The 17,500-nt window shown below is 46.5% G+C and overlaps 1 protein-coding gene across 1 annotated transcript in view; it reads left to right on the forward strand.

Moving 5' to 3' along the window:
• esrrgb (estrogen-related receptor gamma b) overlaps nucleotides 1-17,500 on the forward strand; it is a gene marked incomplete at both ends in the record, with an annotated part of 46,369 nt that overhangs the window by 22,043 nt on the left and 6,826 nt on the right. Inside the window, 2 exon segments of the mRNA XM_079754064.1 lie at nucleotides 9,540-9,650; nucleotides 10,937-11,098. Of these exon segments, the coding sequence (XP_079610190.1) occupies nucleotides 9,540-9,650; nucleotides 10,937-11,098 (273 nt within the window).

Below are 17,500 nucleotides of genomic sequence, written 5' to 3' on the forward strand. Positions count from 1 at the left end.
TCTGTCTGTGTGTGTTTCTTTGTATGTGTGTCTGTGTTTGTGTGTGACTGTCTGTTTGTGTCTGTGTCTGTCTGTATGTCTGTGTCTCTGTGTGTCTGGCTGTCTGTGTGTGTGTGTGTGTGTGTGTGTGTGTGTGTGTGTGTGTGTGTGTGTGTGTGTGTGTGGTTATGTCTGTCTGTGTGTTTGAGTGTGTGTGTGTGTTTCTGTGTGTGTGTGTGTCTATGGACTGGAGGCGGGAGTGCAGACTGTAAACAATGTGGACGGGGTGTGGCCCGTTGGTTCACACACGGCCGTTGGGAGGATGTAGCTATGGGGTCAGTTAAGCGCTGGAGGTAACGGGGTTGGCTTGCTACCGGAAGGTCGCTAGTTCGATCCCCGGCTCCGTGTCGAGGTGTATCTGAGCAAGACACCTCACCCTAACTGCACTCGACGAGCTGGCTGTTGCCTTGCGTGGTTTGGTTAAAGTGGCTGCTAAATGCCCTAAATTCAAATGTAAATGTAGCTTTGCCTTCTTCGGAGCATCGCTATTGGTTGAGATCTTTGCAGCATGCTGCGGAAACTACCCATATTTGGCACATTGAAGGCGGGACTTGAACGTCCGCTTCGCAATAGTCTATAACCATAACTTGTTAATATTCCGTACTAATATTTGAATTAAATAAAACGGTTCAAATGAGGCCACGCTAAATACATAACATGGCGATAAACCGGCCAACAAGATCCTCGATTGAACGCAGAGAAAAATTACTAGCATTGTTTTACGACGACGAAACCACAATTCTTCTTCTTGACGTAAAAAAACGGCGGCGGGCGACTCTGCGTCCGACTTCATGAAACGCCTAGAGGCCGTTAGAGGAACTACACGCTGATACCCTACGCCCGGGCCTCACAAACAGGCAGTTGGGAGCGTAGCCCGATGCGCTGGGAGCAGAGAGAGACCGGCTTGCTGTTGGCTCTCATCTCCGCGTCCAGCTGGGTGCGATGAAAGGTCACGGGCCGAATGGAAAAACTCTCATGTAATTATAACTCCCACAAGTTATGCTGTCAGCCGTGGTTGCCAGCGTCGGTTGGCTATGGCTACCGGGGGCACTGTTACCCCCGGGATGACTGTACGGTAGTAAATACTTAGATTCAGATGAGGAGATAGGACCCATTTAGACCTGGACATACCTAATGTTCAGTTTGATTTGGTATGTAATTAATTTAGTATGTACGTTTTTTTTCCCAAAAAGTTTTGTCCCGAAACAGAATTGTCTCCCTTAATGTGAAACTAAATTAAACAAAGAGAAAAAAAAAGGAATATGAAACATAAATTTGAATGAAATATGTGTTTTAATAAAATAAGTGTACCCTCAAAATAACCAAATCAATAAAACACAAACAAAAAAATCCCAGTAAGTCGCATCGGATAAAGGCTAAACGACAATAAATAACAAAATGGACGCCATCCACCCCACAACAAACTGAACCACGACCCCATGCTAACGTTAGCGCTAGCTCGCCCCCCCTGAGAGTCCCCGCGCTCCGCGGCGTTGTGAATGAGGGGAGAACAAAGCGCCGTGACTGTTTTGGTGAGCCCAAAACAGCACTGTCTGGGCCGCGGTGGCCCCCGACCACAGATACAAATCAGCAGTCTTTCCCGGGCAAACGTGGCCCGCAGTGGGGTAATGTTACGGCCTTATTTCCCTCCGACCGCATACACAAAAGATTAGTAAAGCGCTATCCAATATCACAGACTGTCAGGTCCCCTCCTCGACCAATCGATGGGCTCGGATCAAAAGGCCGGTTGGCGCGGCAGGGTTACACCCTCCAAATAAACACAGCGCAGGTTTTGTGTTCCTCTTAATAATGATAACTTTATTTTATGAAGTGCTTTTCTCCCACTCAGGGACGCTTTAAAGAGAGTGTGTGTACAACTGTGTGCTCAGTAGAGATTATGCCTCCTGTAGTTTAAAAGGCCGGACTTGCTTCAAAACATATTCCATCATCAGATAGTTACATTTTTTATTTAATGAATTATGAATTAATTCAATTATTTGAGTTATTTAGTTTATTGATACTAGACTTTTATACTCTTGAAATGAAATGTATGTCATATACACAGACGCATAGAAAAATATCAATCGATTTCTTTCATATACTGTACTTATATTTACATGTAGCTTTATCCAAAGGGATTTACAAAAAGTAGATTTGCCAGAAGATAAAAAGAACAGTACAGTAAGGACCTTCATAGAAACAGGGGTGCTCTACGTACAATGTATATGCCTCACAATCTGTGAACACCTTTAAAATAAACCTTAAAACATATCTATTTAACCCAGCATTCGCTTGATCCATTTAATTAATTTATACATTTTTCCTTATTTTCATTGCATTGTTAAGCACCTTATATTGCAATCGTGCACGAAATTAGACTTAGAGAAATTAGACCTAGATTAGATCTATATATATATTGGGTAAACATGTCTGGCTGTTCTGTGTGTGCGGAGGGCGTTAGATAGCGGCTTGGCTCTGGCCTGGGACACATCTGTCCTCCGTGGAGAGGGGTGGATCGCAGAGAGGGGGACACCATGTTACCCAGCACCTGCTGGTCCTCTCCCCACCTTTCACCACCAGGCTGCCCGACCGCCCGGCCGTCAGCACGCGGACGTACGCCGCAGGACAGCCCGGTGTGCTGCTCTTAAGAGAGGAGGGAGAGGGCGCTGGATTAATCCCAGAGGAATCTGGGTGGCATTGACATACACACACACACACACACACACACACATACACACACACACACACACACACACACACACACACGCGCAAGCACACACACAAGCATAACCACACACACATGTTCATACACACACATTCACAGAGACAAACACACACACACACAAGCAAACACGCCCTCAAACAGACACACACACACACACGTGCAAGCACACACACATACACACACATGCATAACCATACACACATATTCACACCCTCACATTCACAGAGACACACACACACACAGACACACACACACGCGCACACAAACACACACACGTCCTCAAACGCACACACACACGGTAGAAAGTACAGGACAGTGGTGTAAATGAGTTACAAATGAAAGAGTTACATATTAATAACAAGAGAAGGAATGGGCCATGGTAAAACACTGAAATATCTATCTTAGAGTGAGTGAACGTCCAGTAGGAGAAAGAGTTCAGCGGCTGAGGAGCACGGTGCAACGGGGGTGCCGTTTGAAACGTCCTTTTTTCGGTGGATTGGAGCGTGCGTGTGCGTGAATGTGTGTGCATGTGAATGTGATTGTGTGTCTCTGTGCACTTATGTGTGTGTGTCTCTGTGCATGTATGTGTGTGTGTGTGGGTCTGTATGTTTATGTGTGTCTGTGTCTGTACATTCGCCTGTGTGTGTGTGTGTATGTGTGTGTGTGTGTCTGTATTTGTGTGTGTGTGTCTGTGTCTGTATATTCGCCTGTGTGTGTGTGTATGTGTGTGTGTGTGTCTGTATTTGTGTGTGTGTGTCTGTGTCTGTATATGTGCCTGTGTGTGTGTATATGTGTGTATGTGTGCTTGTGTATGTATATGCCTGTGTGCGTGTATTTCTGTGTGTGTGTGTGTGTGTGTGTGTGTGTGCATGCGGCAGGATGCGTCAGGGTACCCAGCAGCCCACCCGGGGGTCCGGGTTCCTGTCCTCGCCGTCTGACAGGTGATGGATCAGACACGCCGAGACAACACGTGTTTCTGGAAAGATGGGGGGGGGGGGTTAGCACCGCGTTGACCCTTTAACAACCTCACACACACACACACACACACACACACACACACCACGTTACATGGATATCACCTCCAACAGGTGACATGGAACAAGGCTCTCTCTCTGGTACTCTCTCTCTCTCTCTCTCTCTCTCTCTCTCTCTCTCTCTCTCTCTCTCTCTCGCTCTCTCTCTATTTCTTTCCATCTCTCTCTCTCGTCCTCTATTCCCCTCTCTCTCCCTTCTCCTCTCGTTCTCTCTCTCTCTTCCTTTTGCTCTCTCTTTCTCTCTCTCTCTCTCTATTTCAACCTCTCATCCCCTTTCTCTTGGTCTCTCTCTCTATCTATCTCCATCTGTTGCTCTCCCTCTCTTTATATCACTCTTATTCTCACCCTCTCCATCCCTTTCTCTCGGGTGTGTGAGCATCTCAGCGGCAGATCAACACTCAGTCACCAGAGAATCCTACCCCCCCCTCCCCAGTATCCGGCCATCAGGAAGCATGCAGATGTTCCCGTTACGGGAACATTTGTGGTCACACTGTGTATCACACACTAATGCCCTTTCTGGACCGTGGTGGACACACACACACACACAGATTAACACATACACACACACACACACACACACCTCACACAGATACGTACACACACAGCAACACACTCACATGCTCACTCACACATAGCCACACACAGACTCACACAGATAAATATACAAACACTTACACTCTCACACACACACACACACACACACACACTGTACACTGATTAATATACACTCACACTACATAGCCAGCCACACACACACACACACACACACACACACACACACACACACACACACACACATAATATCATGATCACACACACACAAAGTCCCAAACATATGAACAAACCCAGGCACCCACAATCTCACACACGTACAAACACACACTTTGAGAGTGTGTGTTTGTTTCTCCGCCTCCCCATGTCCCGGTCGGATCCCACCGAGGCAGATGCTGCCTGATGGAGTCAGTGGAACCTGGAGTATGGGTGAGGGGGTGAGGGGGTGAGGGGGAGAGGGGGTGAGGGCTGGAGCTCAGGGCCTTGGAAGGGGAGAGGGAATCGTATGAGGGGGAGGCGGTGTGTGTGTCTGTGTGTGTGTGTGTGTGTGTGTGTGTGAGGGGGGAGGGGGTGGGGTGTGCCGCATCCCTCTGATTTTTCCCAGCTAAAATAGGGGCCTCCTAATCTCCCCTTGGCAGTGTCGGGCCGACCGCTTATTCTCACACATTCTCTAGAAAGCACCGCGGCCAACAGGTGAAGGGCCCGAAATAGGCCCCTGTGTGGAGGACACACACATACAAACACACACACACACATATACACACACACACACACACACAGTCACACACACACACACACAGTCACACATACACACACACACACACACACACACACGCACACACACACACACACACACACACACACACACAGGTTCATGTGCTCATGAATTAGATTGACTTACTCACACATATACACACGCGTGAGTGCACACACACACACACACACAAAAACACGGGTTCATGTGCACACGCATAGATTGATTGACACACACAAACACACACACAATCACACACACACACACACACACACAGACACACTCACACAGGTTCATGTGCAAATATTAATGCATAAAATGACTGACTCACACATATACAAACATGCACACGCACACACACGCACACACACACACATACACACCAATTGGCACACAAACACACACACAATTTGGCTGACACAGACATCTGCACACACACGCACGCACGTATCGACACATAAATGCACACGCGCACCGCAGATACTCATATTTGCATACACAAACACACCTAACGGCATAGACCAAAATATATAAACACGGAGGCAACCAGGCGCCTGCTACGCACACACGGGCGGAGACGAAGGCATCTATAATACATGCGGTGGGGAGCAGACACTTGAGAAGAATAGAGTTGAAGGAAGCACAGGTCGATGCAGTATTGAACGGGAGGGAGTGGTGGAGGTCAGCTGACCCAGGAGATTGCTCGATGTCCTGAGCAAACACACGCCGCCGTCGTCGCCGCTCCCCTCCCACCGACATACACACCTTATGCACACTCATCCGCACACATGCACGCACACAATGGCGTGCGTGTGTAACACAGATGCATCAAATGTGCACAGATATGAACAGGTAAATGGCACGCACGCACGTGTACACACGCGCACGTTCACACACTCGCACACAGGCTCTCACGGATAAATGCATGAACACACGTACACTCTACATTCATACTACATGCACACGCATGCGCGCACACACACAAATACACACACACACATACGAAGGCACACACACACACAAACACACTACATGCACTCACAGACACGAACACACACACACACACACACACACACACACACACTACATGCACACAAACATGCAAACACACGTACTTTACACAAACAATACCATCATACACATAAGCATACAAAACCATGCACAGACATGCACGCTAACACAGACGCACCGTAGACCCACAGATAATCGGCACACACACTTGGAGCAGAGAGGCCCCAACACCCCATAATGTAGCATCCAGGACAGGCCGTTTCATAGCTGGCCGTAAAACCCAGTTATGTGCCCGGCTCATCTGGCCGGGACACATTCACAAACACTCTTTAGACCTGCCATTCAACTCAGCACACACACACACAACATACACACAGACGCATGCACACACACACACTCACACATAACTACATAAACACGCATGCATCCAAGCACACACACGCACAACTATATACACACACCCAAACGACCACACGCATAACAACAGTCACACACATACCCATGCACACACACACACACACACACACACACACACACACACACATACACACATACACACATACACAGACACACACATAACTACATTTACATGCAGGCACTCTCAGCCTTGCACACAAACATAACTATAACACACACACAAACACACACACACACACAAACTCAGACGCGCACACTTCAAACACATTGAATGCATACTTTCGGCCACTCCTTGTTATTAAGAGATGCATGGTTAAAAGATGATATGTGTATCGACACTTCTGTATGCCCTACACTTCAAATGCAGCCGCGTTGTTAAACTAAAAAGTGCACATGTTTCTGCCGATGACACCAGCGTTGTGTGATGATATGTCTGATGGCTGCTGTCGTTCACAACCAGGAAGAAAATCTTCTTGAGAATAGACAAGAATAGACTACTTGATTTGAGGAGAGAGTTGAGGTCACAAATGTTTTTAGTCTAGTGATCCGCAGCTCCCAGGCCTATCCCATTGTGCAAAAGAGATTATCATTATTGATCATTCTGATAGCGAGTCTGAACAGTAATGTAACGATGTCTGGGGAAGAGGATGTTATTCTAAGCTCAGGGAAAAACAAGGGAGAAGGAGAAATGGGAGGCAAAAAAGAAAGAGAAAGTAGGAAGTGGTCGAATTAATTAAATGATTCATGCAATTAAATTGTATGAATCGCATGAGAACTACTTACTTTAAATACTAGCAACTACTTCTAGGCAGTATTTTCTTACTTATTTACTCCTCATTACTGACTTAAATTTGTTCAGGCTTCTATTTATTAGTACGAGAAAATAAGTATTATTCTTGAGAAAAAAATACTAAATAATCAAATAATGTATAGTCTACTTCCATGATAATAATTAATGAGATTCTTTCTTCCCCTCCTTTGGTTTCTCTGGTTTGTTTGTCCCCTACTCTGCTTGCTGCTGCTAGCCGCGGTTGGCTAGCCCCTAGATGTGAACCGCTTGCGCTAAACCGCTAGCTGTAAACCGCTAGCTGTAAACTGAGACGGGTGAGCGCTGAGCTCTTAATTCCTGTCAGTGTCTATTAATTATGGAGTGGCTGGATGTTCCTGACGTTCACACAGGCCTCCGTGGAAGCAGGAATTCTTATTTTGGCTCGCCCGCTCGCTTGTCACTCGTCGAGAAACACATGACCCTGACAGCCCGCAGTGGGGAGTCCATTTTTTCCGTTTATTCTTTAGTGTGTGTGTCTATGTGTGTCTCTTTATGTTTTTCCATGGCTATTTGTGTCAGGACGTGCTTGTCAACGGTTGTTGGATGTCAGGGACACGACAAGCAGGAATCTGCTCTTGCTTTAACATGACAAGTAGTGTATGTTGTGATTTAACATGACAAGTAGTGTATGTTTGGTTTAAACATGACATGTAATGTAGGTTTTGTTTTAACATGACATGTAGCGTTTGCCATGATTTAACATGAACTATAGTGTATGATATGTTTTAACATGACAAGAAGAGCATGTTATTATATAGAACGACATGTAGTGTTGGTTATGATTTAACATAAGAAGAGTGTGTTATTATATAACATAACATCTCTTGTATGTTATGGCCATGACAAGTCTTGTAGGCCTATGTTATGATTTAGCACGACATGATTTAAAATGAAAAGTCGTGCATGTCATATTTTAACATGACAAGGCGTGTATGTCATGCTTTAACCAAACAAGTCGTCTAAGCTATGATAATTCACGGCCATACTCCTGTGTGATGTACATTTCGCGGCGGTACAGACTCTTTGTCCCTCGGAGGGCCTGAAGCAACTGCAAATCCTCTGTACAATACGGCTGTGTCGGTAGACTTAAGTACTGAATTAATTTACATGTATAAATCGTGCTGTTTTCACCACGTACATTACCCATGCTGACTTATGGTACAACCAACCGGGGAGGGGAGGAAATGGCGGCGTCTGTACCGGGCCCGGGCTGTGGCTGCCTAACCGACTAATTAAAATGACAGCCACATGTGTTCAAAGAGCAAGAAGTCTATTTACAAGCCATATTGATTACTCTAAGGTGTACAAATGGAGAGGCGCGTTTGGAGAGGCGCTCTCGATTTAGCTTCAATCTGCCAGGCATAAAATGATCTCAGTGTGTTTGCTGGGAAGAACGGGCTCCCTCCGGGCATTGTGGGTAATTAGGTTAGTGGATAGTCGGTGTCAGGAAATTGAAAGGCCGTACTAATCGGATTCTTTTGTTTCCTGGGGAATCAAACAAATTTGTACGAGTCACTGGGAAATCTCGCAACGACTCCATTCTTGCCTGGCTGTGTAGAAATGTGTGTGCTCTCGTTGGGAGAGCACACACGTAAAGCGGATCCGTTTTAAATGGCTCCCGGGATAATCCCCCTTGTTTGTGGAGGATCGGATACTCACCGGGCTCGCTGTGCGCTTGTGGTTAACAGGATGATGCTGAAAAGAGTTTCTTTTTCTCTCTGTGCTTCAAGGAATCTTTGCTTAAAGGATAAACCCATTAGTTTTGGCTACAGTGCGTGCCTTTAATGAAACATAGAGACAATCAACTGGCATCTTGCATATTGTATTTATTATGTTATAGATTTCTTGTGATATAAATCTTGGAATATTAGGATATTAAAGTTTTTCCCGTTGTGAGTAAATGTTGAATTATAACCACTATGAAATATTATGTTGTTGACCCAGAACAGTCAAATTCAATGCTGTGAGTGTACAATAAAATATTCTGCTCTCGAAGAAATAACCAGTGGGCAAAATCAAAATTTAAAAATCTGCTGTTCAATTTATTTAAATTAAATTGGTATATTAATTAAATTCGGTTTAAAAAAAAATCTCGGTTAGAAATACAACGTCAGAGCGGCGTGTGATTGGCCGGTGGCTAACGAGCGGCTGTGCTGACGAGCTGCCCTGTGCCCCCAGGTGTGCGTCTGGACCGGGTGCGAGGCGGACGCCAGAAGTACAAACGGCGGCTGGACGCGGAGAGCGGCGCCTACCTCGGCCTCACCATCCCCCCGCCCGCCAAGAAACCACGTGAGTGTCTCCGGGTTATGGCCTATCGTTACTGCGTTCTATCTTTCTTATGGTCTTAAGTTCTTACGTTCTCACGTCCTTGTTCTTACGTTTTACCGTTCTACGTTCTTACATTATCACGTTTTTACGTTGTTGCGTTCTTAAGTTCATACGTTCTTAGGTTTTATCATTTCTGTTTTAACTCAAACCTCCTAGAACACAACTCGATATTACACTCAACGTCTGACTCCATCTTTCTGCCGCTTAATTTACGTGCCTTTAAAGTTTTTACATTTTTACAGATATTTGCTTTGTTTTAACTCTTAAATGTCAAATGTCTTTTTTGGAAATTTTGGAAAACATTGTATAAATAAAATGTAGTATTCATTTGTGAAATGACTAGCGGTGTTAACACTTTGAGTGACTTAAAGTGGATTATTTTCATACATTATGGGGAGTTTAAGGGGGTCAGTTTAGTCTGCGGACACTGAGGTTGGAACCCAGAACCTATGTGCTTGGAGTCATACACCCCCACTACTACCAATAATAGCCATCGTCTTCATCATCGTTATTATTTATGGTGCTCCAAACACGGCATCGGACGACGGCGGCGAGCTTCCTGTGATGACATGTGATATGAAGCAGGCATGACGTGTCACGTGACACCGGCTGGTCGCTTATCGACCGCCCCTCCGATCCGTCGCGTCGCCGGTCAGTTCTACGCCCGCCATGGTTTCCGGTTCTAAGCGGTTTGAGTTGACTCTGTCCGTACAATTATGGTCTGTCTCACCACATGCCTGCGAGCGACCATCGCGCTGTCCTTTCAAGTGCCTCTCTCTGTGTTGTCATGGGATGCCATATTGAATCACACACAAGGGACATGTGATACGTGATATACCATAGATGTATAGATACTGTACGTGTGTGTGTTTGTGTGTGTGTGTGTGTGTGTGTGTGTGTGTGTGTGTGTGTGTGTGTGTGTGTGTTTGTGTGTGTATGTGTGTGTGTGTGCAGGCATGGTATGCTGCTCATGGCTGTATTCTCCTGAGCATGCTCAATGCATTGCAATCTGGCTTGTGATCTCATTGGATCATTTGTAAATTCAGTTTAGGTTAGGTTAGGTCAGTGTGCGTGTGTGTGTGTGTGTGTGTGCGTGTGTGTGCATCAACGTTTGTTACCACAACCCCTAACTTCTCTCTCTCTCTCTCTCTCTCTCTCTCTCTCTCTCTCTCTCTCTCTCTCTCTCTCTCCCTTCTCTCTCCCCCTCCCTCCCTCCCTCCCTCCCTCCCTCCCTCCACCCCATCCAGTGACGAAGATCGTGTCCCACCTGCTGGTGGTGGAGCCGGAGAAGATCTACGCCATGCCGGACCCCACTATGCCCGACGGGGACATCAAGGCGCTGACCACCTTGTGTGACCTGGCCGACCGCGAGCTGGTGGTCATCATCGGATGGGCCAAACACATCCCAGGTATGTGTGTCTGAACCCGCCCCCCCTCGTACGAGTTCCATCTCAAATAGACCTCTGAGGAACAAGTCCCGCCTCCGAGGCTCCTGGTGCCATCGGTCAAATGTCTATGAGTAACAACATGGGGTTTTTAAATGATCGTTCATAACCAGCTCCGTAGGTGGCGAAGAAGTAAAAGCTGTGTCACGTTTCGAACCACACACTTTTTCCATCTAGATTCCACTTGGGTTTTGGATTGTCGGTGCCGTTGAAGAAGTGATCGATTATAAATGCTACTTTGAAAGGTACCGACGATCCAAAATCAGTGACGACTCCAAATCAGTGCAGTCAAAGTCAAAATTAAACTTAGCAACCGATGCTATGCTGTGAAATTGTGCAGAGAATCAATTTGTATCAGAATTAAATGTATATTGTTGTTTTTATTACTAATCTATTTTAATGACAAAGTGAACTCACTTATAGTGTAATGGGAAACATGAACTAAAATGTAACATCACAGCTGCAGAGACACCCTTTCTTAAATGATGACACTAACACATACAACGTAGATGGCCCCACCCAAGATTGATATTAATCATATCCGAGTTAGGTAAACTGCAGGCCACTAATCTTGGCTAATCATATTAGCAGTATTATAAATTGCATAATCCAATACAACAAATAGGTAATGCATTTGTTTGTTTGTTTGTCTGTGGATAAGACAGTTAAAAGTATTTTTTTATTTCAAAGCAATAATCTAAAAACGCATTTCTGCTTGCTGTACATAAATTAATATTAATAACACAATAATAATTAATAAAGTATAAGTTTGCATTGTATTACTTAATATAAATAAGTATAATAATGATAATTATAAGGGTTATTTCAAAAGAAAACACAGTACAGGTAAGTGATAATAGAATGGATAATAAGTACTAAATATTAAAACTAGTGCTATGCTATACTAATATACTAATAAGGATTTTAAATCTTCCTAAATATATTGAGCATCCAATTTTCAACAGGTGCACATATCCACAAGTTTGTATAAATAGAGGAACACAGTTAGATATAACAGACAAGCACACACACTATCCCTCTCTCTGTCTCTCTCTCGCCCTCTCTCTCTCTCTCTCTCTCTCTCTCTCTCTCTCTCTCTCTCTCTCTCTCTCTGTCTCTCTCTCTCTCTCTCGCTCTCTCTCTCTCTCTCTCTCTCTCTCTCCTCTCTCTCTCTCTCTCTCTGCCACACAACGAACACACACACTGGATAATTAACATCTGCCACTAGTCTGCACCTCGGGGAGATCCGAGGCCCATATTCTAAAATCGAATCAATAAATGGCAGCCCGAACCTTTGATTTGACTGGGTGGGTGTGGGTCAGGGTGGGTGGGTGTGGGTCAGGGTGGGGGAGGGGGGGGGGGGGGAGTCTTGGGGGAGGTGGATTGAGGTTGGTGGTGGTCTCCGCCCCCTGTGTCAAAGTATTCCATTTCAATCCCGGAGTTAAAGAAGGCAATCCTCTTACTTACTTAAGGGGGACTACAGAGGGTCTACAGTGGGGGGATTGATTTATGCAGCCCCCTCCCTGCGGACTGATCTGAAACACGACTTGTGATGCGCGCGGGGCCTTCATCTTCTCTCCTTTTGATATTGTTGACGTCGGAAAAGAAAGAAAAAAAAAAACAAGACAAAAATACTTTCATCTTTTCCGGCAATTGCAGGCCCCAAAACGTTGAGCTAATTAACGTTAATTTAGCTCGTTTGAAGAGGGAATTGAAGAATTTGAAGAAGCCATTTTTATATGTGATTTATGCACCGATACTACAAATGCTTTCTGTTTATCTGGATGCATTTGAGACAGCCTTGGTTTTAGAAGAACTCCACATTAGAGTTAACGCCACAGCCTTCTGCCCCCGGCGTAATCCTCTTCATCCCATTGGTTCCCAGTCAGTCCCAGTGGAAACATTCCTCCGTCTGGGCACATCACAGCCCTCCTTGCTGCCAAGGGGGAAGCGTCTCACCACTGATCTGTGGTCAGATTTCTCCCTTTGAGGTCACAGATGAAAGGCTCTGAGAGCTGACCTGGTCTGAGAGCTGGACCCAGAACTGGACTCAGAATTGGTCTCAGAGCTGGACTCAGAACTGGACTCGGATCTGGTCCAGAACTGGCCACAGAGCTGAACTCAGAACTGGACTCAGACCTGATCCAGAACTGGACTCAGACCTGGTCCAGAACTGGACTCATAGCTGGTAGCTCAGACCCTGTCTCAGACCTAGTCCCAAACCTAGTCTCAGATCCGGTCTTAGACCCAGTCCCGGATCCTGTCCCAGTCCCGGTGCCAGACCCGGTCTCCCTCCTAGTCCCAGATCCGGTCCCAGACCCGGTCCCAGAGCCGGTCTCAGACCTGGTCTCAGTCCTGCTCCCACACCCGGCCCCGGACCTGTTTCCAGACCTGCGTCCTGGGGCTTACCTCACCTGAGTGCAGAGCCCCAGAGGAGGGTCAGCAGCGTCGATAGTCTGATTAGCAGATTAGGCGGCGGTGCCCCGGGATGTCGGTGGAGGTGCTGACTCAGCACTACCAGGTTTACCCCGGAAAGAGGCTTAAAAAGGGACAGGCACGACCTGGCTGACCCACATGGCCGTGTCCCCTTCCTGACCCCCTCACTCTGGTGAAACATGTTTAGTAAAGATCTCCAGGTGGGGGATGTATCTGTGTCTGTCAAGCATAGAACCAAGTGCCAAGCATTAATAATTGTTAGGTTGACGTAGTCCCCCGTATACAACAAAGATAGCTAGGGTAAGACGCTACAGATGCTAAGTACTTTTTTTACGTGTAAGGACGTACAACATAGGATAAGTGTGTGCATTAAGTGCGCACTTAATAAACGTCTTTCTAAGGTGTTGATGGTCAAAAAAAAAAAACAGTTCGTATCGTCAAATAATCCCAAACGGAGATAAAACCCCAACCGATTTCTTTGCTTGTTTTTTATTTGGAACTATTTTTTCGTCGACTTTCCTCGGCCGTCGTCAGGTGCAACCGGTGATCTTGGACACGGCGAGGAGGGAAAGAAAAAAAAAACCAGAAAGAACCCCAGACCTGACAAGTGGAGCACAGAGACATTAGGAAGGGGGCAAGCGGCACTCTGGGGACACTTTACCCCGGGCCAGCGGGTCAGGGTGTCACAGAGAAACGATTAAGACAAAAGGGGTCCCCCTGCCCCCCACATCCCCCCCATACTCCCACCATTACACTCAGCCCACCGCGCAAATGGCCTTAACGATGAGGTAATAAGAGTGCTTATCGCCCATCGCTCCATTAACGCCCGGGTCCTTCCTCGACGTCCCGTAGGCCCCCAGAAATATGCCCGCCAGAAATCTGTAATTATTTTGGGATTTTGCTTCATTGGAACAGAGGGGGGAATATTAGCCTGATATTTGCGCTATTAAATGTGTTTGCCACGCACACACTGCATCTGAAATGATCTGCCGTTCATTCGATTGTTTCTAGACCGAGACTTTCTACCAGATGGACACATACACACACATACACACACAGACATACACACATACACACACAGACACACACAGATATACACACAAACACACGCATGCCTAACACATAATCAAACAGCCATAATCTAGGCCACAACTTCTACACGTCAACATTTCCACGCTAGGCTTCAGCAGTCAATGCCATCTCTCTCTCTCTCCCTCTCTCTCTCTCTCTGTCTCTCTGTCTCTCTGTCTCTCTCTCACTCTCTCTTTCTCTCCCTCGCTCTCCGTCTCTCTCTTTCTCTCTGTATCTCTGTGTCTCGCTCTCTCTCTCTCTCTCTCTCTCTCTCTCTCTCTCTCAGACTCTGACTCTACCCCTATAGGCCCCGCTAGTCTCATCATTACCTCTGTCTTTTTATTAGGCCTATTAGGGCTCTTAGGGGCCCCTAATGGACACTAAATGGACGGAGAGTGAACTGCTCTCGGTAGTAGATCTCACTCTCGCGGCCGCTTCAGGCCTCAGCGCCTCACTCACTCACTCCATCGTCACCCAATCACTGTGGAATATGTGTGTTAATACTCAGTGTATGAATACCTGCGGTGACGTTATGGTAATTGTATGTATGTGTATTGGGTTTTGTTTTTTTAAAACACACCACACATGTATTGAGGTTTTTTTGTCATACAGAAGAAGAAAATACATTTCTCTTTCACTGTTGAGTGAAAGAGAAATTTCACTGTTGAGTGAAAGAGTGACTGTTGAAGTTGAGTGGAGTTACATAGCCTACATCGTAGCATGTCTTTCTAATTGTTATCGCCTTGGGAGAAAGCCGTATAGAACAGGCTAGCTTCTCAATATTTGTACCTTGGTGGAGTGAAATGATAATATTTTGTCATGATACAATAAAAGGGATATAGGACATATATTTATGTTTGTTGTACACAAGGTTCAGTATTAAAGATAAAAAATATTTTTAAAGAACCAGAGGGAAAAAGCCTCAAAAATTGAACGGTACTAATGAATAATTTATATAAATCAAAACAGATTACATAAATAACAGTTATGTGATACCATTAGCTCAATCTCAACGAATTTGATCATCCTCGGAGAGCGTTGAAATGATAGTCGTAGTAATAGCCGTGGTTGTTACTTTACTCAAATCAAGGTTTAGACCACTGAATGACCGACAATTCAGAAACTCTCAACTCAGCGGTTTTCCCTCAATCTTCCGAGTTCCTCCTGTTTCCACCAGACCTAAGCAGCAGGACCTCGGTCTGCCTGTCTGTACACCGTGGTCCCAGTGCTCCTGTCATGTCCCCCCCTAAGCCCCCCGTCCCGGCCAGCCGGGCCGCGTGCGTACCGGATGTCCTCCATCAACTGTCTGTTTGTCAGATCAGACGCTCCACATCGATTCTCCCCTTTCGCATTCGGGGGACTGATTACAATCTGCTAATCAATGACACGACCAGCACTCTTTTCTCTCTCTCTCTCTCTCGCTCTCCCTCTCTGTCTCTCTTTCTCTCTCTCTCTCTTTCTCTCTCGCTTTCTCCCCTCTCTCTCTCTCTCTCTCTCCCTCTCTCTGTGTCTCTCTTCTTCTCACTCAGTCTCTATCTGTCTCTCGCTCTCTCACTCTCTCTCTCTCTCTCTTTCTTTCTCGCTTTCTCCCCCTCTCACTCTGTCTCTCTCTCTGTCTCTCTCTCTCTCTCCCTCTCTCTGCGTCTCTCTCCCTCTCTCTCTCTCTCTCCCTCTCTCCCTCTCTCTGTGTCTCTCTCCCTCTCTCTCTCTCTCTCTCTCTCTCTCTCCCTCTCTCTGCGTCTCTCTCCCTCTCTCTCTCTCTCTCCCCCTCTCCCTCTCTCTCTCTCCCTCTCTCTCTCTCCTCTCTCTCTCTCTCTCTCTCTCTCTCTCTCTCTCTCTCTCTCTCTCTCTCTCTCTCTCCCTCTCTCCCTCTCTCCCATGTGCTCTCAAGAACGCTTGCCAGACCCCCAACCCCCCCACCCTCTTCTGTTAAAGTCAACCAGGTGGTGGTGATGCACCCTCCACCCTGCCAGACCCCCATCAGGCCCAGTGAGCTTAGCTTCTCACAGCAGGAGTGGGGGTGCTGATAGTGGTGGCTGGTGTGGGTGGGGGGTTGATGGCGCTGGTGGTGGTCAATTACCTCGGGTCACCTTTCTATTCACGGTGGAGAGGTGAAAGAGGTATTGTGGTAGCTTTAAGTTCTTTCAGTAGTGCTGTCTGTTTGATGTGCGTGTGTGTGTGTGTGTGTGTGTGTGCGTGTGTATGTGCGTACGTGCGTACGTGTGTGTGTGTGTGTTTGTGTGTGTAAGAAGGAGGGGGAGAATTGATGGGTCAGCCCATCACGGCGATGGGAACGGCATTGTTCTGGTGTTCAGAGGGTTGATGAAGGAACACAGGAGGCAACAGGCAAACAGGCCTTGTTAATGTCCCTGGTTCAACGCAGGAAAGCTCCCCTTCCATGAACAGTCTCCTCATTTAGCAGTACTGCAACCTTTTGCCAACATATCCCCACAAATGTTACCCTTTTGACAGGGGTGCTATTACACCTTAACGTCCACCCAAGAATTCTGGAAATATCATTTATTTTTAGCTCCTATTCTTGTTGTTTTGTCCACGAGGTTGAATCCAACCGGGTTGACAGAACTCTTCCCGACTCAAAGCTCCACTCAGAACGTGTACGCCAAGGGGGCATTGGCGACAGTCGAGAGTTAAAGTAGCCCACCGGAGTCATGTTTCAAAGGCCTTAACGCTGTTGATTTATACCCCACCCCACCGACACCACCCCCACCACCACCACCCATCTTAAGCCCTGGCGTACAGCAGTCGGTCTCTTTCATCTGGGGCTTTCTGGGCGGTGGGGAAGTGGGGGGTTGGGCACGGAAATATACCGTTCACACTTACACACACTTAAACGAGGCG

Source organism: Pollachius pollachius (genome assembly GCF_949987615.1).
Source record: "Pollachius pollachius genome assembly, chromosome: 16".
Taxonomy (NCBI): domain Eukaryota; kingdom Metazoa; phylum Chordata; class Actinopteri; order Gadiformes; family Gadidae; genus Pollachius; species Pollachius pollachius.